Raw genomic sequence first — 25,128 nt, forward strand, 5'->3', positions numbered from 1 at the left:
CAGGAGTTGCTCCAGCAGAGACTTGGGAGATATTTGTTTTCTCCCTGCCAGATTTCACGTCACTGTCACCTTCTGCTAGAGCTGTTCAAGAATAAATCACAATGCCCCTTCTTTGAGGAAGCCTCTTCCTGCTCTCGTTGTTCTTCTTGCAAGCAGCCCTTCCATTTTCAGTGAATCTGGTGGGAAACAGCTGCATCAGAAAAAAACATGAATTTCTAGAAGCTGAGATGCAAATAACTGGAATCTGTTTCACTGGAACACAAAGTCCTAGATGGTCTTATTCCATCTACTGGTCATGTCATGCTTTATTGTGTGTATATTCATTTTGTTTGTGTATGGATCAGCAGGGATTCATTCCAACAAACACAGAGTGGTGGAAGCACAGAATGGTTTGGGTTGGAAAGGACCTCCAAGCCCATTTTGTTCCAGCCCCTCTGCCATGGGCAAGGAAACCTGGAACGAGATCATCTTGAAAGTCCCTTCCAACCCAAACCATTCTGTGCTTCTGTGAGCTGATAAAAAGTTAAAGGCTTTGACACCTACTCCCAGTTCTGCTGTGCCAAAAATGAAATTTCCTTAGAAATCATTCCAGATGTTGAATTTTGCCTTCTCATATTCAGCTAAATGTTTCCACAGTGGCACAGGCAGAAAAGGGACTCCCTTGGCCTTGGGTGCACATGTGCAGTTTTGCCTTCTGTGTGTGTGTGGTTTATATAAATGTATGCACTCACAGACACAGAATGTGAATTTTTTTCTGCATCAGAACCTTTCAGAATGTCACATCTGTATTGATGCTTCTGACAGACTGTGAGACAAACAAACACACATTTGGAATTCACTCCTTCCAGGCAAACTGCTTAAAATGAAGGTACCTGCATTTCCCAGCAAGCTGTGAGATAAGGTTTTGCTGGTTTTTATGTTCTGTCCTACTTTCTGTTGTGTATATTTGATATACTTTCTGAATGACAACATAAAGACAGATTACAAGATTAAAAATATTTAGATTTTTTACCAAAACTGGTATAATGAGATTCCTACAGTTGAATAAAATCACATGAAATGTGGCCAGGTCCTAATTTGCATGATATATTAATTAATCATTGTTGCTTTATCTTACAGAATTTTGTCATTTGGTGCATAGCTGTGGTTTTTGCAGAAAATTATTTTCTTCCAGTCTTTTCTTGGTGTTTTTTTTTTCTTTTTTTGGAGTTTTTTGTTTTGTTTTGTTTTGTTTTGGAAGGCTTCAGATGTTTTCATTTAAATGCTGCACAGTACCTTGCTCAGTTAATTGCATTCTTTTTAATATGGAAGAAAGAAATGAAAAGAAAATCCTTGATGCTCATCTTCCAAGAAAATCTTCCAAGAAAAAGGTTGAATTCAAAAAGCTGAATATAAAATTTTTTGGATTCACAGCTTTTGATAAGTCAGAATTCAATTGTAAATTATACACAAAATTCTTTGTGTATAATTTATAATAATAATTTATAATATATTTATAATATATTATTATATATTTATATTTATTATATATTATATATTATTTATTATATCTATATAATAATATTATTTATTATATATTATCTATTTATTATATATTATCTATTTATTATATATTATCTATTTATTATATATTTAATTATATATTATTATATATAATATATCTATTTATAATATATTTATAATAATTTATAGAGAAATGCAGTCCCTACCTTTTAAGAAAAAAATGAGCTTTTTTGATGTCTGACCTTATTAACTGTTAATTACTTGGTTAAAAGGTCATTTTCAAAAACAACAGGTCTGTACAGACTGTTTTTACCAGATTCATGGAAGAGTTTGCTACTCTTTTGGTCAATTTGTCAGGGCATTTTTATGAGGAATATTAAAAAGAGTCAGGGAGAGGCTGATTTGGACCCCAGCCCCTCCCCTGCCTCTGGTGGAGCTGCTTGGAGGACCAGCTGAAAAGGAGAAATTAAAATCAACAGATATTTAGTGGATGCAAACTATGATGTGAAATAGGAAATTCAGAGAAGACTGTTCAGACATTATGAAAGACTTTGCACACCTCCAGAATTTTAACCTGAATTAATCCTGCAGTGAGAGTCCCTCAAATAGATTTCACAGGTTAACATTTTAAAGTTTCTTTTCATTACCAAGATGCATTTGTTATTTTTTTTTAACTCTTTCTGTGATTAAATGCTTTTAAATAAAGAAAATACTGCCTTAACCACTGCTCCTTCAGTATTTTTTCTTTGCAGGCTGTTGAAATTTTAAGTGTGAAATCTCAAAGGGGTTAGAAAATAGTAGATACTCATGCAGATATTATGAAAACTTTTAAAAAAAACCCCACCAGTAGCAGTAAAGGGATTCATTATCTGCTGTTTTGGAAATTTCATTTGTTTTGACATATTCTGTTTTATTTTTATAGGCTATATTTAATTCTCATAGCAAAACTGAAAAAACAAAACCAAGCAAGTGGAAAAAATGGAATTTAAAGAGACAGACATTTTGGCATCCTCAGAAAAAGAGAATCTGTGGCACAGAGGTTTCTCCTTCTGTCACCTGAATTGCAAGGCATCACAAAAGGTATGAACAAACAAAATAATCCAAATATTCTGTGGACTCATGTTGTATTCATGGAGCTCAATGTGCATATCCTAAATTTAACACTGTAATAATAATTTTATAATTATTTATATATTATAATATATAAATATTAACATATTTATAATATGTTGTTTCTCTCCTGATGTGCCTTTTGAAGGGTTGTAGTACAAAAGTAAAGGGGGAAAAGCTGAGACTCTTCCTGGTGAACCAAACCCCAGTTTTGAATCCCCTTCCCTCTACAATCTGAGCTAGGAATCCCTACAGGGAAGAAAATATGAGTTCCTGGAAACTTGTGTAAAACCATTGCTCAGAACTCTACTATTTTTCTTGGTGGCAGAACTATTTCATTAATGTCCTCGTGAAATGAATGTTGCCATTAATTAACAATGAAATTACTGTAAAAAATGAGCTGCAGCCAGCATCCAGCCATGGCCCTTGATCTTGTAGGGAGTTATAAATGTCTTATCTTTTCTCAACTTTAACTTCAGCAGAAATATCTTCGCTGGGGAAGTTGACCAAGATGTTTTGCACTGTCTTTCTCTTTCTTTTTTTCATTTATTTGTTCTTTTTCTTTTTTTTTTTTCCTTTGTGCTGCATTTTTACAGCTGCTCAGTTGAATTGAGCTGAAGAAAATATCTCATCAATGTATTTTTTTCCTTTATATTTTTTGCCACATGCTCCCCAAGCCTGTTCAAGATGGATTTCTGGTTCTGTATTTTTTGCTATAACACTGCTAGGGTGCTGGGGTTTCTTATTCTTCTTTTTTTTCCTTTTGGTTTATCCTCTTCTCCTCTGTATCAGATTCTTTCCCTCAAACACTTCTTTAGGCAGGCTCATGCTTTTGCACCACTCCTGTTTTGTACAGGAAATTAAAAAAGGAAGCAGTTATCCCTTGTTCTGAGTGAATCTTGTCAAACACACAAATGCACAATGCTCACCCAAGAGAGAGAAATAGAAATTTGTGCTCAAACTTTTATTCTGTAGACCAGAAGGTTGGACTTACCCACCTGAAAGCACCTGTTTTTCTCCCTGTGTACTTCTTCTGTGGAAAATATTGCCTCTCCCCACAAGCCTGCCTTGACTTGTAATTTAAGACCTTGTAGTAGAAATCCTACAACTTCTCTATGTCCTTGCTTTCTTTGCCAGTTTTATTCTCATCAGACATGTCAGTGGGAATTAATGAATAAAGATGGAATGGAACAGAGCTCAAAAGCATGTAGACATGCCTTATATCCATATAAGAGATCTGAAAATTAGAATGCATTCTTTTTTTTCTTCATTTTAATTTTTTTTAAATTATTTTTTTATTGACAACCTCCTAAATATGTCTGCATTGGTTTTGTTTATTAGGATTCAGCTTGATTCTGAATTACTACTTTTACAATCAAAAATTGCCCAGGAAAAGAAGGATTTCAGTAAGGAACCTGTAAAGGTAAGAGAGATATATTTATCCTGGCTCAGAGTTCTTACTTCTGAGGACATGGGCTGATGTTGAAAGATTTGAAAGGCATTGGAAGGTCTGATGAGCTTAAGGAGAGTATTTCTGTGCTGGGATGCAAGGGAAGAGAGGGTGATGAGGTTAGGATGTTGATTTGGGAGGGACTAAATGTGCAGTAAGAGCATGGGGCAGACAGATGGACGTGGGAGGATTGGGGGGAGATTTGTCAGCAAGGATGAGGTTCCTGGTCTGGAAAGCTGAGTGTGGAGCTTTCAGAGTTGTCCTGGCTGACTTGCTCTAAGCAGTTTTTATGTTAATATTGACTTTCACTCTATGGTGGGGGGGAAATCTGAATCTCTTGGGGGCTCTGCACACGGGGGCTCTCCTTGCTGGGCCATGGTCCTCCTCAAGCCTCCCTAAAAACCAGGGCTGAGGCTGTCACTGCTGAGCAAACCATTGTGCTGGATTCATTCTCATGCTCTTTCTGGCAGCTGAGCTAAGCAGAACATACAAAAAGGATGCCAAATAATACCTTGATACTTTCCTACTCTGTCTTTTCCTTCATAGGATCCATCCTAAAAGATCTTCCTCCCTCACCTAACACAATGCTGATGAGAATGTTATCAGAGGATTGCCCTTTCTTTTGTGTCCTAGCAGAATGATGTATAAAAAGTGATTGTAACTGTTTATTTTCACTCAGTGACACACTGGTAAAACTCTTACTTTTCTTTTTTCCCTCCTGTTTTGATGAAACAACTGAAGTTCATTCCTTTTCTCCTCCATTTTTCTTTGGGGTTTTCAGTATTTCTTGCACTTGCCCTCCACTATTTTCATTTGCAAAATGCCTCAGTCTGCATGCTGTGTTATGGAGGTGATGTGTGTGAGGGGAATAAATTCCTTTGTAGGAACCATGCCAGATCAAGCTCATTCTTCTCATTACAGTGATGCAAAATATCAAAGTACTTCACAGAAATGAGACTCAGCTCACCTTTCTCTGCCTTCTTCACGTATCTGTTTCTGCCAAGGGAGCTGTTTCCTCTGTTCTCCATATTTTACTTTTTTTTTTTCATTTTTTATACTGATTTTTCTGCTACAACCCTTTATAAGAAAAAGAAATGTAAAGCTCGTGAGAATATCCAAACATCCATACTTTGAGTTTATCTGATGTTTCTGGTCTTTGATCACAGGAGTGGATACGACAGGTTTACCCAAATTCAGTCTCAGAGGGAACAAGAACAGGTAGTGCAGCACTTGACATTGAAGTCCTGCACAGAAGTGAGTTCAGAATCCTGTGTTGCTTCACATCCTGGGCCCAGTTTCATTCCTTTGTTTGGCTTTATTTCCTGGGTATCATCTTGTCTCTCTGTTCTCCAAGTCTCCCAACCTGCATAGATTGTTCCTGCCCTCCCTTTCTGTGCTTTTACCTACTGCAGCAAAACAAGAGGGACGTATTTTTCCACTGAAAAGTCATTTAACTTGTGACTTGTGCTTTTTTGGCCTTAACCGAGATGAATTCCACTATGCTGAGAGATGCACATACATCAAATTAGACTTTTTTTTGGCCAGAGCTACTCGTGATTATATTTAAGTGCTCATCAGGAATAGGTGAGTGAAGTTCAAATCAGCTTCAGCTCCCAAAATAGCCACGCTGGGTGAGGCTCAGGGCTGGTCCTCCCAGGATTCTGTCTTCTGCAGTGATCAATAGTCCTCCTTGGAGGAGTAATGCAAGAACAGTCAAATATAGAATGACCCTTCTTCTGTATAATCTCCATGACAAATGGAGTGTCAGGAACTTCTCTGGGTGAGGATGATATCTGCATTTTAATAGCTTTTGATGGAATTTTATGCTATGCTGGATCTTCAGTGCAATGTTCTCCTATCACTGATTGACTCTTTTAGCTCACACAGACATTTATCCTCCCTAATAACTTATTTATTTAATAAGGACAAGGATTCTCGTGTTTTAAACCTGCTGTCTCAAAAGTTTATTGGCATCCTGCAGCTCTTATGTTATGAGAAACAGTAACTCATCTCCTCAATTCCTCCAGCAAAGGGTGTGCTATTTTTACACACCTTTATGTCCCTTCAACTGCCTCTTTTCCAGGCTGAGCAAAAACAGCTGGAAAAATCACCCTAGATAATTGTTACCCATGCTTTTCTGACTGAATAGAAGAATAATTCCTGTTAGTTTGCAGGAGGTCTGGCCTCATACTAGAATTAATCTTTTTTTTCCTGAAGGACTCAGGTGATAGGATAGAGCAAATGCTTATCATATCTGCAGATGACAAACATGATAAGAGTGGGAGCACCCTCTGCAGGGAAGAACTAGAATTAAGAATTATTTTAGCAAGGCAGAATATTAATTTAAGGGGAAAAAAGGTTCATAATAATTTTTAAAAATCCATGATTTTGCATTTAGGTAGAAGCAGTTATTCGTGCAAATCCATCATGAGGGAGATACTTAAGCAGTGATAAACAGAATTAAAGCTGAAAAGTTGAACACAAGTCAACAAAGATTAGCAGCAGTGAAAAAGTCAACAGTCAGGCCAGTGTGTGTGAAAAGGTGGCCTGGCAAAGTTTAAGGTGTGAGTTCTCACCTGTAGCTTTGGTACAGGACAGACCTGGAGTTTAAAGGAGGATGCAGATTATTTTGAGATTGAAGAGGAATTCAGTAGAGATGATGAAAAAAAGGCTGAAGAAATGTGCAACTTTTCCATTTAAGACAGGTAAATCTAAGAGAAGGCATGGTAGGAACTACCAAATAAATAAAAATTCCTAGCAAGACAGTAAGCTTTTCTCCTTGTCCACTTCTTCAGACAAATCACTGGGAACAGAAGAGATTTAACATATAAGAAGGCCCTTAGAAAGCATTGCCAGCACACAGAGGAAGTCCCTGGAATCAAACTGGGATCAGCTGAGTTTTGCAGAGACAGAGTATTTCTGCCACCAGGGTTTTTAAGGACAAATCAAACATCTGTCTGGGGTACTTAGGTCTAATTGATTCTGCTGTACAGCAGAGATGGACTAAGATGACCTTTTGAGATTACTTTCAGTATTCTTTCCTCTACTGTAAAAAGGAGAAGAATTAAACCCCATCAGGCTAACCTTGGAAGAAAACCCAAAGAGAAACAAAAGAGAAATATACAAAATTAAAAATAAATAGATAAATTAAAGGAGCCTGTTTAAATCAATCACTCACTGATAGACCCTGCTTTTAGTCATAACAGTCTAAGTCTAATGTGCAGTCATTAAAGGGTCTAAAAACCCTTTTTCTGCTTTGCAGAGAAGAGAGGTGAAATTTGGAATTAAACAAAGAGGAGTATCCAAAGGCAAGGCACCTGCCTGGGGCATAATCAATATTTTGTGTCTGGTGCATTGTAGGACTGCAGGAAAAGGCTTCCCTGGCACATGGTGGGGGCTGGGATGCAGGTGAGGTGAGGAACAGGCTTGTGAAATTTGGAATTTATGCTTTGAAATGATTGTGTACATCTTTCAGGCCCTTGGCTATCAGCTCTACCTGATCCTGTCTGTCTGGAACCAAGGGCTTCCCCCAGGATGAAATTTAGCTGGGTACTGGTAGAGCTGACCCAACATTATTGGGTCAGCACAATTTCGTGGGAGCAAAGGAGGAAGAGTTTCCCTGCTTGTGCTGCTCTGGCTCCTCTCACCCATTTTGTTTGGTGCCAAAGACAAGAGTGGCTTGTGTTGATTTGGGAAACTCCTAAAATTTGTCTGATGGAGTGAAATGGATGATGTTGTTGAAAGAAAAACTGTCTTTTTAATGTCAGAGGAATACATTAACCTTTCTATTTCCATAAGGTAAAACTCATTTTATTCTTCCTGATCTCTCTAGAAACAGTGAAACTCTTTGGAAAATATTTAGAAAACTGTAGTAATACTCAGTTGTAATTAGTTTTTTCACAGAGCAATAATAAAAGAAGATATTTTTGCAGTGAACTCAAGCCAGGAATATGCAAAAGCCTGAATGACCTGACAGTGCTTCATGGTAACATGTTAATAACTACTTCAAAACCAAAAAAAAAAAAAAAAATTACTTTTTTTCTTTTTAAGGTGACGTTTTAAAGAATATCTTTCAGTCCTTATATTTTACTTTTTTTGGCACAGCAATCTACCTTATTTTATCTCTTAATGGGGATAAATCTTATAAATATTAATATTAATATAAATATAAATATAAATATTTTATCTCTTAATGGGGATAATGTTGTAAATCTTCTGATGGGATGGTCAGAGGAGATCTTTATTCAAAAGATGAACTTAAATTATTTTTCTGGTGTACTGGTTTGCATAAATCTATTTCACTTACCATGTAAAAAACAAAGTTGCATATTGCAAATAAGGCACTACCTTCTTTGAAATCATATGAGGCAAATTATTAAATCTGTGTTTTCCAACAGTGTATAAAATCTTGGCTATAAAAACAATTTTTCCTTATTCCTTTTGTTGGTCTGATACTCAAGCTTTTCTTAAATCTGTACCTCATAATGTTCTCATTCAGCTCATCAGCCTTGTAATATTTTTCTGGTTGGGTGTGGCTTTAATTTTTAACAGAAATTCAAATAAATGATGAAGTAAGTTTCACCAGTTTTCCTGTGAGAAAAGCAAACTTTGGGGTTTTTTATGCAATGATTGGGTACTTGAAAAGGTTCCTGCAGAGCTGCAGGTCTGGTAGTCAAGCTGTGGGAAAACAAGATAAGCAAAACAAGTTTCTTGACATTTTGTGGGTTTTTCATATTAAGAAAAAAACCAAATAAATTTTACTCTGTATCACTACACAGATTTCTGGAAAATGAGTGGGAAATACTGAACACAGTGCCAGCTCTAAGAACAGGAGTTCAGCAATTAGAGGAAAAGATCAGTGGTTTTTATAGCAGGCTACAATACAAGCTGGAAGGACTGGATACTCTGTCAAAAAATCCGGAGTGGGTGATCACTGTAAGATATACCAAACTTTTTATTTTTCCACACTTCCTTCTTTCCTTCTAAATCCCACACTTAGCTGGTTTCATCAGGCACTGTAGTGACAGAAAAGGAGGAATGGCTTCAAACTGAAAAAGAGGTTTAGATTGGATTAAGTTTAGGAAGAAATTCTCTCCTGTGAGGGTGGGGAGGCCCTGGCACAGGGTGCCCAGAGCAGCTGGGGCTGTCCCATCCCTGGGAGTGTTCCAGGACAGGCTGGACAGGGCTTGGAGCAACCTGGGATAGTGGAAGCTGTCCCTGCCATGGCAGAGGCTTGAAACTGGATGGATTTTTAGTCCCTTTCAATCCAAACTCTTCTGTGATTCTCTGAATCTGTAAAACACGAGCAGTGTGTCCAATCCTCCGGCTGCACACTGAGACCATTTATTGGAAGAACCAGAAATGCTTTAAGGCATTCCTTAACTTCCTTAATCATCCTTAACTTCCACTTCCTGAAGAGCTGTGGGAATAGCAGTGAGGGGGCTGGAAAACAGTCTGAGCACCCCTGATCTTCCCAGAACCTTGTGTTTGCTTTTCCACAAAGGATAAATAAAACTAACACACCCCAGCTCCTGCAGCTTGTGGCTGGGTGATTGTTGCTTCAGGACTATGTGGTTAATTAATGTTTGTGCTCTTTAGAATTTTCATGTGAGCAATTTGTACCACTGCTTCTGTGGCTGCCATCATGTATATAAATATATATATATATTTATATTCTTCTTTTAATGCTACTGAGAGAAAATGATAAAAGACTTTATGAATTTGTGTTTCACATTCCAGGTTTTGCTGAAGGCTAAAGCACTGGAGTCCAGCTGAAAGGTCAGTGGTTGGGGTGCCAGGCAAGGTCCATGGGGTGCACTCCCTTCCTATAAGCTTAGCTTTTAACAGAACCCCTCAATCTGCTTTCAAAATCAACACACTGTTTTTCCAGACCTAACAAAATATGTACTCTTCACCTGGGGCTTGTTACTTTCCTTTTAAAAACAAGATCTAGCACAACATTTAAATCCAATACACACAGTCCACACAGAAACATACATGAAAGAGTAAAGTCCTTAGATGTGGTATTTTAACATTAATTTTAATCCCATATTTTTAGAACTCTCCTCTAGATCACTGTGTCTGCAAATTACACATGGTACACAGCAACACAGACAGTATTTGATTTAATATCAATTACTACCTCAGTCCCTAAATAAAACCTCGCTTCTGCATGCAAGAGTAAGTTTGTTTGCACACAATTTTTAGGTGCAGTGAGCCTGTCAAGTGGCATTTCACATTAAAATAAAAAAAAACACATAAAGCTATGAGGAAGGGCAGATCAGACAAAACAAAAACAACCCTTCTATGGAGGAGAGTGACAGCTCAAGGCAGCCTGGCTGAGGTGACACCTTTCAAAGCCTCTGAGCTGTGGCAGACTCTGTCCTTAGTGGTGGCAGGTGCTAGAATGAAAAAAGCATTGTCACAAACATATAGAAATCTGCACTGTTACAGCCAAAGATCCACACAGTGGAAGGAGTTTGATTTGAGAGGATCTTCTTACTCTTGGTTCTGTTTTTGGCCCTTCAGCACTGCTCTGCCTCTTCCTCTAGAACCTCTACAGCATCAACTTGTGCTGACCAATATTAACCCAACCACCATGAAAAGAAAATCTTTGATCTATTTAATGCTCTCCAGGAAGGTCTCCATATATGAAGCACACAGGGCATAAACTCTACCTTATGGAGAATTTTACAGGGTATTTCTTCTCCTTTTACAGTGCATTTCTTCTCCAGACTCCAGACTCAAATATCATGAAGAATCTTTTGCTGGAAGGAAGAAAACAGTCTGTATCCACTGGTGGGGGATAGAAGCTAGAGTATGTGACGAAAAAATCAAGTTCTCTGGTATATTCAAGCTCTATTTTTTTATTTTTTTTATTAAAGTCTATTGAAAACCAGGCTCTATTGTTTTATTCAAATATCATGTTAGGAAATGAACAATACACAAGCAAACCATTGTACTAGGATGTGTCACAAGCTTTTTATACAGATTCACAGTGATAAACAGATAAAAAGACATTGCTTTTGATCTATACCAGATACTTAGGAAGAATACAAAGTGCAGCTTTTTAATATTATACAGTCTCACCCAGAGGTGTTTCACCAGAAGTCTGGCACATAAACAACTTCTTTTTTAGAAACAGAAGTTTCCAAAGCGTGACAAGCACTAAAACTGCTTCATCCAGATCACTGGGACAGAGTTGTTGGCACAGGCTCCTTTTAATGTCCATTCCCACCTTCGGAGAGGATGCGTGAGGGCTCTGTGTACTTTGCTGTCATCAAGTAGAAGAGGGCAGGGGCAGGTACCAAGGCAAGCAAAGGCAGGTCCTGCTCAAGCTTATCCAGTTTGGAAATGGAGATGATTCCATAGGCATGAAGTAACCAGTGGCTGAAGAGGACAACGAGTCTTTTCTTCCTCACGAGCAAATCCTTGAAAAACTTGCAAAATAAACAAAATATCCTCTTAGCATTCAGCCTGTTACCCAGCTCCTGAAATTTAAGAGGTGTGAGAGGCAGAGCACAAAAACCACGTGAAGCCTCCTGGGTTTGAGCCCTTCCAGCACACACCCAGTTTCTCAGTGCACCATCAGAGGGAATTCTCATGTGAGATTCCTCCAGCCAAGAGGGGAAGGGATGAAGGAAGAGGCTTAAATGTCAAATACACCACTGAGAAAAGGCCAGAGACAAAGTGGTCTCTGTTCACTCAAGTCTTTTTTTACTCTGAGTTTTAACACAGGAAACATGTTTACCCACCTCCACTTCAGAAGCAGACATGTACACAGCCAGTGTAACCAAAGAGAGCACCAGGATGATGTATGGGAAGGCATAATCTAAAGGCAAACATGCAACATGTTAGCAGACAAAAAATGGCACGGCTTATCCTTCAGCAGAAAGAGTTTTTCCACAGGTGTGAAGCAAACTGAGCTACTCTAGCTGCCTCTTAGCATGGCACCACACATGCACAGCAGTGAGGGTCAGCCAAGCACAGCCCTTCAGCTGTTCCCTCTGAGGTTTTCTGCTGTTTCTCAGTGGAGTTACTCAACACTTACACCACGAATTGAAAAAGGCACATAATGAGAGAAGTAGGCTGAGTGGAGACTTCGTGGCACTTCTCCAAATGTGACAAGAATGCTGGAAGCTAAACCAAAAATAGTCAATCTCCCCAAATTTACACTGAAATCCATCTCCAAAATCAGACAAACTCTGCCTTAGCAAAAAATGGAACTAGCTCACTCAGAAGTGCTTTCCTCTCACACCCCCTCGATTCCTTCTTTGGGAAAGGGACAATCTCTAGCAGCACTGCCTGAGGCAAAGCAGTGTTGGGCAGGAACCTGGTGAGGACACAGCTCCTAATGAGCAACCTTTTCAGGTGAAACCCCTCAAAATAACCCTAAACAATATCCTTATTCCCAAAGCAAAAAGTGTCCCTCCCTACTCTCCCTGAAGTCCTCAGTGTGCATTTATAGGTGTGTCCAGGAGCGTTTTTAGGAGAGAACTCACAGAGGAGGCCTCCTCCCACGGCCTGCAGCACGGTGAGGATGGGGAAGAAGTAGAGTGCTGCATAAATGCTTTTAAATCGGTCAGACCTTCCCAAGCCACAGGCAATCTTCTTAACCAGGAGAGGTCGAAGCAGCATCATCAACACGAGACAGAAGGCATAATAGATAAACACGATGGTGTACCTGGAAGAAAAAACAAATCCTTAAAATATGCGCTTTTCTCATGGAGATTTGAGTCACAACCAAGGAATTCAGGGTTAGTCAGTGACCTCTAAAGACTTTATAGACAAAAGGTGTAAATGATGGGCTCATTTTTCCCTAGGGGAAACAGTCAAGATGTTTCTTTTCCAAGAAAATGAAAACAAAAAGAAAAAAGTTTTTAGCTACATAGTGACAGGAGGAGAGGACATTCTCAAACTGCACATGGGGAGGTTCAGGTTGGACATCAGCAGGAATTTCTTCACAGAAAAGGTGATCAGACAATGGAACGGGCTGTCCAGGGAGGTGACAGAGTCACCATCCCTAGAGCTGTTTAAGGAAAGACTGGAATTGGCACTCAGTGCCATGGTGGTGTTGGGCCATAGGTTGGATTCAATGATCCCAGAGATCTTTTCCAACTAAATTGATTGTGTGATAGCCTGGGCTATGCCACTTTCTTTGATTACTCAGAAAGTCATCAAGTGTCGCTAAATCTATGAAAAACAGCTCAATGCACCAAGAATTACAGGAATTGACTTCATTGATCCCAGCTCTACCTGAATACTTCTGGCAGCTTTGAGGAGAGGCAGGGACAGAATGCCAGCTGTACAAAGGGCAGGGAGCACAAACCCTTGACACTCACAGGGGGTAGACGGCCTCGTGGGTGCAGTGCACTGTGGTGATGTAGTCGGGGCTGGGGTTGTAGAGCATGGTGTACCAGTCCGAGAGCTTCTTCACGCGGCAGGAGCGGATGTGCAGGGAGCCCACGGGGTCGCTGAGCAGCAGCGTCACCACGGCCGCCACGCTGCACTCCAGCAACGCCGTCAGGTGCTGCAGCACCGCGCTGGAGCTGCGGGACAACACACACCGGCACTGCCCCGCTGCCAGCTCCTGCCACAGCCCAACACCCGCGGGAAACAGGGGGCCTGGGCTGGGCAGAGCCTTCTGCAGGGTTAAAAGCCACTTTGACAATCTCAGATGATTTAGGGTGCAAAAGAGAAGAGCGGTGAGGGTAACGCGCCACATGTCTCAGAAGGGGTGACATTGCTACATGTGATATAAGCAGAACTTCCAAAGTTGCAAGTTCTTGTTGAAGATGGTAAATATTCACATATTAAACATTCCCAGTCCGCTATCTTTTCAGTCCTCATAGAGTCACACAATGATTTGTGTTAGAAGGGAGTTTAAAGACTATGCAGCTCTAACCCCCTCCCATGGACAGGCACAGTTCAGTACACTCCAGAACCATCATTAAAAAACTCCAGTCTAACACCTAAGGGCCACATGCAGCTATGGATTTAAACTTCTTTTTTACAGAACTTCTCTGCTGTAAAGGCCACAGCAGCTCTGCTACCAAGACCCAAACCCAGAATACATATTCCTAAAGAGAAAACTCAAACCCATCCTCTCAGTGCACTTGTGCAGCCCTGCTGACACTGACTCAGGAGAGTGGGGATGATACAGCCTGCTGCTTCTGTCTGCTGGGAAACCAAATCCAGCCCAAGCTGCCAGATGGACTGTGCACCGCCACATTAAAGAGGTATGGACCATGCCCTGAGGGCAGTGACTGGAAAGGGTGTTCTGCAGGACACTTACATTTGTAAATAAACCCTCCTACAGCTGCTCTAAACTTCTGTGAACTGTATCAGCTCAATCAACAACAAGGGTGGATGGGGCTCTGAGCAACCTGGTCTACTGGAAAGTGTCCCTGCCCATGAGAGAGAATTGGAACTGGATGATCTTTAATGTTCCCCCCAACCCAAACCAGTCTAGGAACTGCTGAACAGTTCAGTATCTCAGACTGATCACTCATGGATAAAAGACTTCCAGTTTTAAACAACTCATCTAGAGAAAGGGTACACAAACCTCTTTTTCCCAGAATACCACTCAATAAAGAACCAGTGTAAAACCAGGGGCAACATGGCCATGAAGCCGAGGTACAGCCAGTCATAGCGGTCTGGAGACCCCACACATTCCCGGCAGATTTTGTTGTCATCAGTTCTTTGGCCTCTAGGACACACCTACAGAAAGCAGAGGTTGTATTTAGAATCCCAACAGCAAATCACTGCAGCTAATGGAAAAACAGCTTGAAGCAGTACAGGGCAAGACATAGACCAGATTTTAAAAAGATGAAACCCCAGTAATTTCTCCACTGAGACTTGCTCTCTCTGGTTCTTCATTTCAATATAAACAAGGGTGAGGCATGATTAAAAGCCTTCATGCAAGCCTCCATTTTCCTCTCCTGCTGTCACACCACTCCTTTTCATCTCAGCTCCCTCACCAGGCTGCTCACAACCACTGTTCCCCAGTTTCTTGCCCCCCTTTCATCCCACCCTTCCTGAATCTCGCTCTCCCTCAGCACTTCAATAAAATCGGAGAGCACAGTGATTTATTTCAGCACAGCTCTCCAACACCATCCCGTTCTGTTCCAGCTTTTCCACTCAGCTCGGCTTCAGCACCGAGCCTGCAGCACGTCCTTCGGGAAGCGTGTCCCGCTGCAGCTCCTGCTGGTGTCCCGTTTGCTGCTGTCGCCCCCGCAGCTCCGGTCACCCCGAGCCGCAGGGCTGGGACCCGCCGAGCCACCCGCACCGGCCCGAGCCTTGCACTTACCCCGCAGTCCCCGTACGTCTCCACGGAGCCGTTCACCGACAGCACGGTCCTGCCGCAGTACAGCCCGAGGCAGGCGGGCTGGATGTCCACAGCTGCGGGGAAAGCGCGGGCCGCGTTACCGGAAGGGGCAGCGAACGCCAGTCCCAGCCCGCTCCAGCCGCTGACAACACGTCAACCCCATCCACACCCCCACCCTCATTCCCAGCCCCGTCCCGGTGCCCCATCCCGGCCAGTCCTACCGGCGCGGAACATCGCGGTAACCCAGCAACGCCTCCCCGGCACTTCCGGCGCGCCGCTTCCGCTTCCGCTTCCGCCGCGGCCCGGCTCCCCGGGAGTGTGGGCGCGGGAACACGCAAGGGGCGGGGCCTCCGGGGGTGTGGCCTGTGGGCGTGGCTACGAGGCGGGACTGCATTATGTGGGCGCGACGTGTGCGTGACGTCATGCTCAGAGGGCAAGATGGGGCGTGGTCTCTTGTTTGTGGGCGTGGTCTCTCTGGGCGTGGCCTGTGGCGCGGGCGCGCCCCCGCCCCGGCGGAGCGGGCGCGATGGCGGCGCAGGGCGGCGGTGACGGTGACAGTGACGGAACGCGACGGGCGCTGCCGCCGCACTCTCCCTCAGGCGCGGTGCTGCAGACGGTGGAGATGCACACGGGCGGCGAGCCGCTGCGCATCATCCCGCGGCTGGAGGCGGCGGAGCAGGCGGCGGCGGCGGGGCTGTCGCTGCTGTCGCTGCGGCGGGAGGTGGCGGCCGGGCAGGACCACGTGCGGCGGGCGCTGATGCACGAGCCGCGCGGCCACGCCGGCATGTACGGGGCCGTGGTGGTGCGCGGCGGGGCGGCGGCGGAAGGCGCGCACCTGGCGGCCCTGTTCCTGCACTGCGCCGGCTACAGCGCCATGTGCGGCCACGCCGTCATGGCCCTCGGCCGCTTCGCCCTCGACTACGGGCTGGTGCCCGCGCCCACCCGGCCCGAGACCGCCGTCCGCCTGCGCTGCCCCTGCGGGCCCGTCACCGCCTTCGTGCCCTGGGACGGCCACCGCAGCGGCAACCCCGTGCGCTTCCACAGCGTGCCCGCCTTCGCTGCCGCCACCGGTGGGGACCGCCGGCTCGCGTGGGGTGGTTGGTGGTGGCCTGGCTGAGGGGCGTCAGGCAGTTATCTCCCTAGTTCTGCAGAGGTCATCAGGGTGATGAGCTCTACAAGGTGCCATAGCAGTACTCAAGTTACCATCCACTGGGTTCCTTCACTCCTGCGAGCCCATGGCTTCGCACAGTTTTAGATCCTCACCTTCCTCCCTTTTTCTGCTCAGGCTTGGCCATTGATGTCCCTGGCCATGGGAAGGTGGTGGTTGACATTGGCTACGGTGGCACTTTCTATGCCTTCCTCAGTGCCGAGCAGCTGGGCCTTGATGTGTGCTCTTCAAAGACCAGAGACCTTGTCAGTGCAGCGAGTGCAGTGACAGAAGCCGTGAAGAAACAGGTATGGATGAGCACTGTGGTATCCCAGCATGTTCCCTTTGGGGTGACTGCACCAGACTGAGATGCTCAGCGTGGTGGGAGAGTCCCATCCTGGCCCCACGTTGAATTTCAGTCTGTAGCAAGGATGTGAGAAGGAGCCTTCCTGCTTCTCTCTGTTACCTGCAAAGCAGAGGTGGAAATGCAGTAATGTGGCCTTGTCCCCTCCCCTGGTCTCTCACAGAAGCTGCACTGCACACGTTGCTGCTGTTGTGTGCATTTGTGACCCTCTCTGTGCTGTTCCCAGTTCAAGCTTCATCACCCTGAGAGTGAAGACCTGGCTTTCCTCTATGGCACCATACTGACAGATGGGAAAGATGCCTTTAGTGAGGAGCCCACCACCAACATCTGTGTGTTTGCAGATGAACAGGTACAGAAACGAGCTCTTCTCAGGCACAAGAGGTACCACAATTGTCCCTTAGATCCTCTGCAAAGAACAGAGACTGTTCTGATTCTTAGTTTGGGCAGTGATTGCTTGTGCTGCTGTCATGTCCCTGGAGACCCAAGTGCCGATTCTGGTTTTGTTCCTAATAGCAGAAATCCTTCTTCACACCTTAGATGGTGACATTTCAAAAAGGTTCATATCCAAAACCTGTTGATTGGAATCCAGGATTCAGGGGCTGTGACAGGAACCCAGCATAGTGCATGTCCCTGAAGTCCTAATCCAGGGAACATCTGCTAGGGATGAACAACAGGAGAGAAATGGGGTGTTAAAATTCTGTTCTTGTTTGCAGAGCATAAGGTATGACCTAAACGGCAGGGGAAGTTTTGGTTGGACTTCCCAGCAGTGAGGAGTATGCAGCACTGGGACAGATCACCTGAGAAGCTCTGTTATTGGAGATTTTAAAAACCATGCTGGCCAGGAATCCCCTCAGCATAAGGAGAACCAACCTTGCCTTGAGGTGTGAGAATAGGGCAGGTAGCCTTAGCCCCTCTCAGTCCTTTTAAGATGCTGGGAAGATTCCAAGTGTTCCTAAACAGCCTCAGTGCAAAGTAGATCATCCATCCCTAACTGTGCCAAAGCCAATCACAGTCCAAAAGTACCCCAAACTTGCTTCTTTTTTCCTTATCTGACATATCTGAATTCTCTACAAAACCCTGGGTTGGAGGGGCTTCCCCCGAGTGCAGTGTAAAGGTGACAGAGAGAACTGAAGGGAGCAATCTCATTTTGTATTAAACACCAAAATCTAGAGCTGGTTCATCTCTTCTGCTGTAGGTTGACCGAAGTCCGACAGGTTCGGGGGTGACAGCTCGCATTGCCTTGCAGTACCATAAGGGACTCATCCAGCTGGACCAGAGCAGAACCTTCCGGAGCAGCACCACGGGCTCCTTGTTCACTGGGAAGGCAGTGAAGGCAAGTGGCTTGTGCTGGGCTTTTCCCTGTCTCAAGGGCTGCTGGAAATGTGCTCAGTGGGGAAGCAGAAAAGCCTTTCTGTTCCTGGGGAAGGGTGTAGGGAAGGAGGGAGGTGCCTGTAGGTCTTGCCCTCCCACAAACCTGGCACTTGGAGGATTTTAGGACCTTGTTTCGTGTGGCTGCTGCACGCTTTGGGATGTAGCAGGGCAGGACAGAGTGCTCGGGGAGGGGTGTCTGCATAAATGCCAGGTAGCACAGGAATTCTGTGGGGTTGGGAGAGTGGAGAACCTTCTGTTGCCTCTACCCTCATCCTAATCCCTCTGCAGGAAGCCAAGTTTGGGAACTACAACGCTGTCATTGTGGAAGTCTCAGGAGAAGCCTTTTATACTGGTACAGCCACCTTCACTGTCGAAGAGGAGGACCCACTGAAACACGGCTTCTTCTTCAAGTGACCCGAGCCATGGATGGTGGCAAAGTCTCACTGATGGTGCTGCACTTCTCCTGCCTATAAACTTCTGTTTGCTTCCCCACACGTTGGAACAGGAACAGCCTTGGGTGGTGTGACAGCATTTGTCACATTTCAGGATAACAGGCTTGTTGCCCTGTTGTGATTAGCATATTGGGTGCACTATGATTAGCATATACAAGCTGCTCTGAGAAGCTGTAGTAGTTTTCTTCTTTTTCTTCCCAATAATTCGCAGAAAACGGAGCTGATCTTGGGAGAGCTGCCTTCAAAATTATGTGCCTTCTCTGTGTCTGCAAATTATGAATTTCAAAATTAGATTTCTATTAAATGCCAACTGAAAACTCTGCCGTTTTCCTTGTTTTCACTCTTGGAGCTCATTTGCAAGATTCTGCTGAGTATGTCATGACTCTGGGTTTGAGTTGCTAGCTCTTGTCTCCTGCTCAGCCAGCTGTGCTGCTCTGTCTCATGCCCCAGCTTCCCTGCTCAGCCTGTCCAGACAACCCTTTCCTCACTCATATCATGCCACCAGGGCTCTCCTGCACCCAGGGGCTGGATGCAGCTATTTGATCAAAATTTCCTATGTTCCTGCTGAGTGTCCATGCTGTTCTACTTCCCTAAGCCTTCCTCTCTCGCTTATCTTGGACCACTGGCTGCAAATACCCCGTGGTTAACTTTCAACAGGAGCAGCTGTGTTTGAAGGTCTGAGCCATTAAGACCTTTGACTGCTAATTATTTACTGATTTTGTTCCAGTCCAGGGGCAGCTTGTGCACCAGAGTGCAGTCAGTGCTTGCTTTGTCAGAGTCCCTCCAGGGAAAAAACAAGCATTTGCAGTGGCAGGAGCAGAGCTTCAGACCTCTGGTGGTCTGTCACTTCCACTGTGTCTCTGGACAAAATGGTGCTTGTTAAATGCAGACACTCATGGGAGGAACTGGCACTTGTTAAAATGAGACATGAAAATGAGAATGATCATCTCACAGAAGCTCATGCAGCAGAAGGGAGAAAGTCATACTGGTGAACTTAGATAAGGCTGGCACAGAAAAGCCTGGGAGGAATTTCTTCTGTCAGCTTGAAAATAACTTTGTAGCAGGAGGGAAAAAAAATCCCGATTTATGCAACTGCTGTGCTGACAATAGGTTTTTAGGATGGTGTCTGGGGCTCTTGCTCCCAACTTTCCTGTAACCCCCTTTAAGTCCCATATAACCTCTAGTCCAGGAGAACAAGAAGTGACACACACATCTTCTGTGCAGGAGCACACTCTTACCTGTGTTTTCATCTTCTGGGCATCTCTCTTCTGACCAGCCCCCCAGCCCAGCTCTTGGGAAGGAGCTCGGACAGAAAGTCACAAAGCCCAGCACAGGACATTTGGAGGCTCTTCAGGCATTAATTGCGATGCATCCTTCATTACCTATTCTCTACCCCCATCCCTAAGAAAAATTCCAGCTAGGGGCAGGCAGCTAGAGCACGGATGACAGTGGGGGGAAAGGGTCTTGCTGCCCATAGCAGATCCCTGGCCTGATCCCTCAATCCTACAAGTGATGAGCCCTCAAACCCCAGCCCGGTGAGCCGGGGTGGTGATCCCGGCCTCCACCTGAGTGTCTGGGGGTAGCCGGTCCTTCGTGGTGGGGAGAGGAGCTGCCAGGGGAGCACATCCGTGGGGACCCATCGCCGACTCCGGGATGGGGCTGAGGCCGGTGTGGAGCGCGATCCCGCGGCCCCACCGCTCGTCTGTGAGGGCTCCGCTCCGCCGCCCCCGGGTCCAGCCGGGCCCGGCCGGGCCGGTTCCCCGGGCAACGGCGGCCGAGCGACGTCAGCGGCCGGGGGGGCCGGGAGCGGCGGGGCCTCTGCAGCCGCGGCGGGGCCGGGCCATGAGGCTGCGCATGGAGCCGGCGGCGGCCGTGCCGGGCAACCTCTCCCGCGGCGGCGGCGGCAACGAGAGCGGCGGGGCGGCGGCGGCGGCGGCGGCGGCGGGGGGCGGGTGGTCGGCGGCGGCGCTGGCCTCGCAAGCGGCCGCGCTGCTGCTCATCTTCGCCCTCTCGGCGCTGGGCAACGGGGCGGTGGTGCTGGTGATCGCCCGGCACCGGCAGCTCCGCACGGTCACCAACGCCTTCGTGCTGTCGCTGTCGCTGTCGGAGCTGCTGGGCGCCCTGCTCTGCCTGCCGCTGGCCTTCCTCAGCCTGCTCAGCCGCCCGCCCGGCGCTTGGCTCTTCGGGCAGCGCCTGTGCCTGGCCAGCGCCGCCCTCCACGCCGGGCTGGGCATCGCGGCCACGCTCACCATGGCCCTGCTCTCCTTCGACCGCTACTGTGCCATCGTCCGCCAGCCGCGGCACAAGATGGGCCGGCGCCGGGCCGCGCAGCTGCTGGCCGCGGTGTGGCTGGCGGCGCTGGCGCTGGCCGGGCCCTGGTACGGGCTGGCGGGCGAGGGGCGGCGCGAAGCCAACCCCGGCGCCTACCGCTGCGTCTACGTGCTGCCCTGGGGCTCCTCGCGGCTCGGGCCGCCCTACGGCGCTGCCCTCATCGTGCTCTGCTACCTCCTGCCCTTCGCCGTCATGTGCTTCTGCCACTTCAACATCTGCCGGGCGGTGCGGCTGGCCGAGAGCCGCGTGCGGCCGCTCACCACCTACGGGCACCTGCTGCGCGCCTACGGGGAGATGCGCACGGCCACCACCGTCCTCATCATGATCGTCTCCATCATCTGCTGCTGGGGGCCATACTGCATCCTGGGGCTGGCCGCGGCCGCCGGCCGCCTGCCCTTCTCGCCCACCATGGACGCCGTGGCCAGCGGGATGGCCTGGGCCAACGGCGCCATCAACCCCCTCATCTACGCCGCCCGCAACCCCAACATCTCGGTGCTGCTGCGGCGCAGCCGGGAGGGCGGCTACAGGACTAGGAACAACATGGTGGCTTACCTGTCGGTGCCCGGCCGGCAGCCGGAGCCCCGGAGCCGGGCTGAGCGTGTCCGGGAGCGCTACATCAATCGGCACAGCGGCCCCCCGGGCAGCGGCCTGTCCTCCTCCAGCCCGGCCAGCGGCGGAGAGGTGGCCATGTGGGCCTGCAAGACTCCCGCCGTGCTCTTCTGTCGGGATGGACAGCCGGACACTCTCTCTGAGGCCACCCTCAAGGCCAAAGCGGGCGCCATCGACACCAGCCTCTGAGGGGATGGGGGGCCGGGATGGATCTGGCCCCGGGGCTGTCTCCCTGAAGGAAGTCCTGGTGCTTGGAAACTGTGATGGGACCGTGTTTCTTCTCCACTCTGCGAGCTCTGCTTTGGAGACCCGATCTACAAGCAGCAAGAGCTCCGCAGGGAAGGGAAATTCCTCCTTTTCAGCAGGCCTGATGTATCGGTGACAGCCACCAAGCCCAGCCAGCCTAAAAGCTCAGCTGCAGGAACAGGGCAGCGTTTGCTCCAGACCTGCAGAAAGTGCCACTGTGAAGCTCAGAGGCTGACACACCAAAGCTGACTGAACGACTGTGTGAGCTGTTTGTTAAGTGCCAAAAAAGCAATTGAAAGCTGAGCACTGGCAGCTGGAAGCCGCTCTGAAATCACCACACTGTGAAAATCGCATCGTGGCAGGAAAATGTTGCTTTTACCCGTTATATGTGCAAGTGCCAACAGTCATAAAGTCACAGACTGTAGGACAGGCTGGAGAAGTGATCTATTTATTATTTTTTTTTAATTTAAACTCTGAAGCATAACAAAAAAAGTAATTGTAGAAGGGAAAATGTATGGTACTGGGAGGGAAGGAAAGGAGGGTAATACCTCAGGTGTTGGAATCTCAGCAGCCTTTTCTCTTTTTTTGCAGGTACAGTCAACTTAAAATACTATGAATATGAGAAACATGAGTTCCTCAGACAGACTGAAAAGGGTGTGGGTGTAAACTGTGGTGTGCACAAGATATATGTTTTCTTTTTGAGCTCGAAGTGTCTTACATCTCCAAGGGTTTTACCATAATTAGAGGAGCTGTGTGAGAGAAGTGTGTGAAAGGAGGGGTGAACCAGTACCACGTGCTCCGTGTGTGCTCTGCAGCATGTGAAAATGTGTATATGCACAGAGCAGATATTGTTGTATTGATGGCAGCAATCCACTGGAATACAATATTTAAAAACCAGCTGTTTGCTGTTGAAAATAACACCATGAAAGTGTGATTGCATAGCAAAAATTTGAATGAATTTATCAGTGTTCTGATAATATTGATTTCTTGTTTAAAGGCCCAAAGCCTTAAATTAATATTTTGAATCAGAAATTAAGATTTGGCCTTCATTTGTCTTTGCCAGAGTTAAGTGTGAGACAGTATTTTTCCTTGTACAGGCTTTAAAAATACAGTGTTTTGGTTTTACCTTATTTTTCAGCTGTTTGTGATGCAAGTAAACACAGTATCGTTATTTTGTGAAACAAGAAATAAATTGTCTTTTATGCAGGAAAAGAAAGTGTCTCAGCCTGGCATCATCCTCAGGCCAGCACTGGGAAGGGAACTCCTGTAAAAAATTGCCAGATGAATGACAGTAGAGAGACCTAATTGTTTGTGAAATTTTAATGGAGCTGGTTTCAATGCTGTAAGCATTACTGTAACTTTCTTCTCTCACGTTCCTGAAGCCCATGAGGAAAAGATCTGACCCTTGACTACACAGCACTGCTAATTTGCCCTGCAGCTATTTGATTTTGCAGATTGAGCAGTGTTTTTTTGCTGTTTCAGAAAGCCCACTGCTCTTCACAGGAGCTGTTTGACAGCGAGTGAACACAGCTGGCTTGTTGGAAGGGAAGGGCAGGACAGGAATTTCTGGCACACCTGCCCTTCCACAGCAATGCTGGCTAAGTGTAAATGGAAAGGGGTGGTTGAGAATAATGAGATTGGATTTCACTCTTACCTGGGTAGCTGCAGGTGGTAACAAGGAGGTTGGTGGCAGATAATTGATCATGCAGAGCATATGGCAGAAAGCTCCTGAAAAGGGTGGTCGTGCTCCCCTCAGTGCCTGGCTCTGGCCACCTTCCCTTCTGTCCCTGCCACCCCAGCTGACTCAGGCACTGAACAACCACTGATTCCCTCTTTTTCATACTGGTTTCCTTTTCTACTGATTTGATGTCCTGACCAGGGTACCACAGCCCAGGGAAGCGTCTCTGTGGCAGTCAGTTATGGCAAGGGAAGGGTTGGGGATGGCAGGACTGAGGGAGCTGCACTGTGAGTGGAAGTCACACAGCTTTCTAGGAAAGTGGTGGTGAAGCTGCTATAACACAGGTTTCAACATACTTTTAACAAGCTCAGGCTGGTGCATGTTAGTCTTGCATGTGAGGAATTGAATGAGGGCAGCTGGCTGTGGTTTTGGAGGCATCACAAATTGGCACATTTCTGTGAAGAGCTAACTTGGGCTGTAGCAAGGGGAGATTCTTGACCTGATCCTTTTTGACATGGACCTGCTGAAGCTTCAGTAGAGACCAGCTTGTATTTCAAAGCTGTGCCTGGCCTGTGCTCCTCATAATCACAGAATCATAGAATCATTTCAGTTGAAAAAGGCCTCTTAGGTCATCAAGACCCAGCACTGCCAAATCCACCACTAGCCCGTGTCCCTCAGTGCCACATCTACATGTCTTTTAAATGCCTCCAGGGATTGAGACTCTTCCACTTCCCTGGGCAGTGTGCTCCAGTGTTTGGCAACATTTTCTCTGAAGGAATTTTCCCCAATATCCAATTTAAATTTCTTCTGGTGCAGCTTGAGGCATTTTCATCTGGCCCCTTGTATTTGTTACCTGGGAGAAGAGACCAGGTTGTTGTGGACAGATCCCTTCCAAACCTCCTTTTCTCCTGGCTAAACACTCCTCAGCCACTCATCACAGCACTGTTGAACAAGTCAGGTACATAGGTCTCTACAGCCACATTTTTAAAAGTATGTTTTAAAAAATATAACCAAATGGTCTTCAATAAACCACAAACAAAGCTGCAGGCTGCCTGCCAAAACAGTGCTTGAAATGCTGCTGTGCCCCAGCTGTGCTGAAGGTTGTGCCTCTCACCCAGCACCACAGAGTGGGTGAGAAGGTCTGTCCCTGCACCTCACAATGGCTCCACCAGTTCATCTGGGAAAAAGAAACCGGTGGATTAAGCCACTGTTTTACTCCAGGTCTGAAGACTCTGCCCGTGGTTGCAGCTGCTTGTTCTTGGGTGAGAAAACATTGCAGCAGGTGGCTCCTGGCCAAGCCACTGTGGGACATCACCCCCACATCTCCCACATGCCCATGCTGGTGTCATCCCACTTAGAGTTCCCCTTTCTTTGGGCTGAAAAACTCAGAAGGCAGGAAGACACTGATGTTTTAGACCTTACAAAACTGTCTCTGAGGCTCCAACCCTCCAGCCTCTTTCCTTTTTCCTCCCTTGAGACAAGCCTGGACAAAGCAATTTGCACAAATCCTATTTGATCAAGGATGGTGGGACATATTTTAG

The 25,128-nt window shown here is 46.2% G+C and overlaps 3 protein-coding genes across 4 annotated transcripts; 2 read left to right on the top strand and 1 right to left on the bottom strand.

Annotated features, from left to right (window-relative positions):
• Positions 1–10,913: 10,913 nt before the first annotated feature.
• On the bottom strand, positions 10,914–16,109 carry JKAMP (JNK1/MAPK8 associated membrane protein). The gene is made up of 7 exons (XM_023927340.2): positions 15,611–16,109; positions 15,372–15,463; positions 14,628–14,782; positions 13,405–13,611; positions 12,565–12,746; positions 11,818–11,894; positions 10,914–11,502 (listed from the first exon to the last, which is right to left on the bottom strand). Exons 1-7 carry the CDS (start codon positions 15,621–15,623, stop codon positions 11,284–11,286), a joined length of 945 nt encoding a protein of 314 aa, XP_023783108.1. The 5' UTR covers positions 15,624–16,109; the 3' UTR covers positions 10,914–11,283.
• On the top strand, positions 15,916–19,043 carry L3HYPDH (trans-L-3-hydroxyproline dehydratase). 2 transcript variants are annotated; one of them, XM_086895923.1, is made up of 5 exons: positions 15,916–16,459; positions 16,675–16,844; positions 17,127–17,249; positions 18,096–18,237; positions 18,564–19,043. In XM_086895923.1, the coding sequence occupies exons 1-5, from the start codon at positions 15,916–15,918 to the stop codon at positions 18,683–18,685; spliced, it is 1,101 nt and encodes a 366-aa protein (XP_086752049.1). In that variant the 3' UTR covers positions 18,686–19,043. The 2 variants fall into 2 exon arrangements, with proteins under 2 accessions (XP_086752049.1, XP_086752048.1); XM_086895922.1 differs by lacking the exon at positions 18,564–19,043 and having other exon boundaries at positions 18,096–18,395.
• Positions 19,044–20,376: 1,333 nt separating this feature from the next.
• On the top strand, positions 20,377–23,125 carry GPR135 (G protein-coupled receptor 135). Its single transcript, XM_086895921.1, has one exon. It carries the CDS (start codon positions 20,377–20,379, stop codon positions 21,850–21,852), a length of 1,476 nt encoding a protein of 491 aa, XP_086752047.1. The 3' UTR covers positions 21,853–23,125.
• Positions 23,126–25,128: the final 2,003 nt, after the last annotated feature.

This window comes from Cyanistes caeruleus, chromosome 6 (assembly GCF_971803275.1).
Source record: "Cyanistes caeruleus chromosome 6, bCyaCae1.hap1.1, whole genome shotgun sequence".
NCBI lineage: Eukaryota > Metazoa > Chordata > Aves > Passeriformes > Paridae > Cyanistes > Cyanistes caeruleus.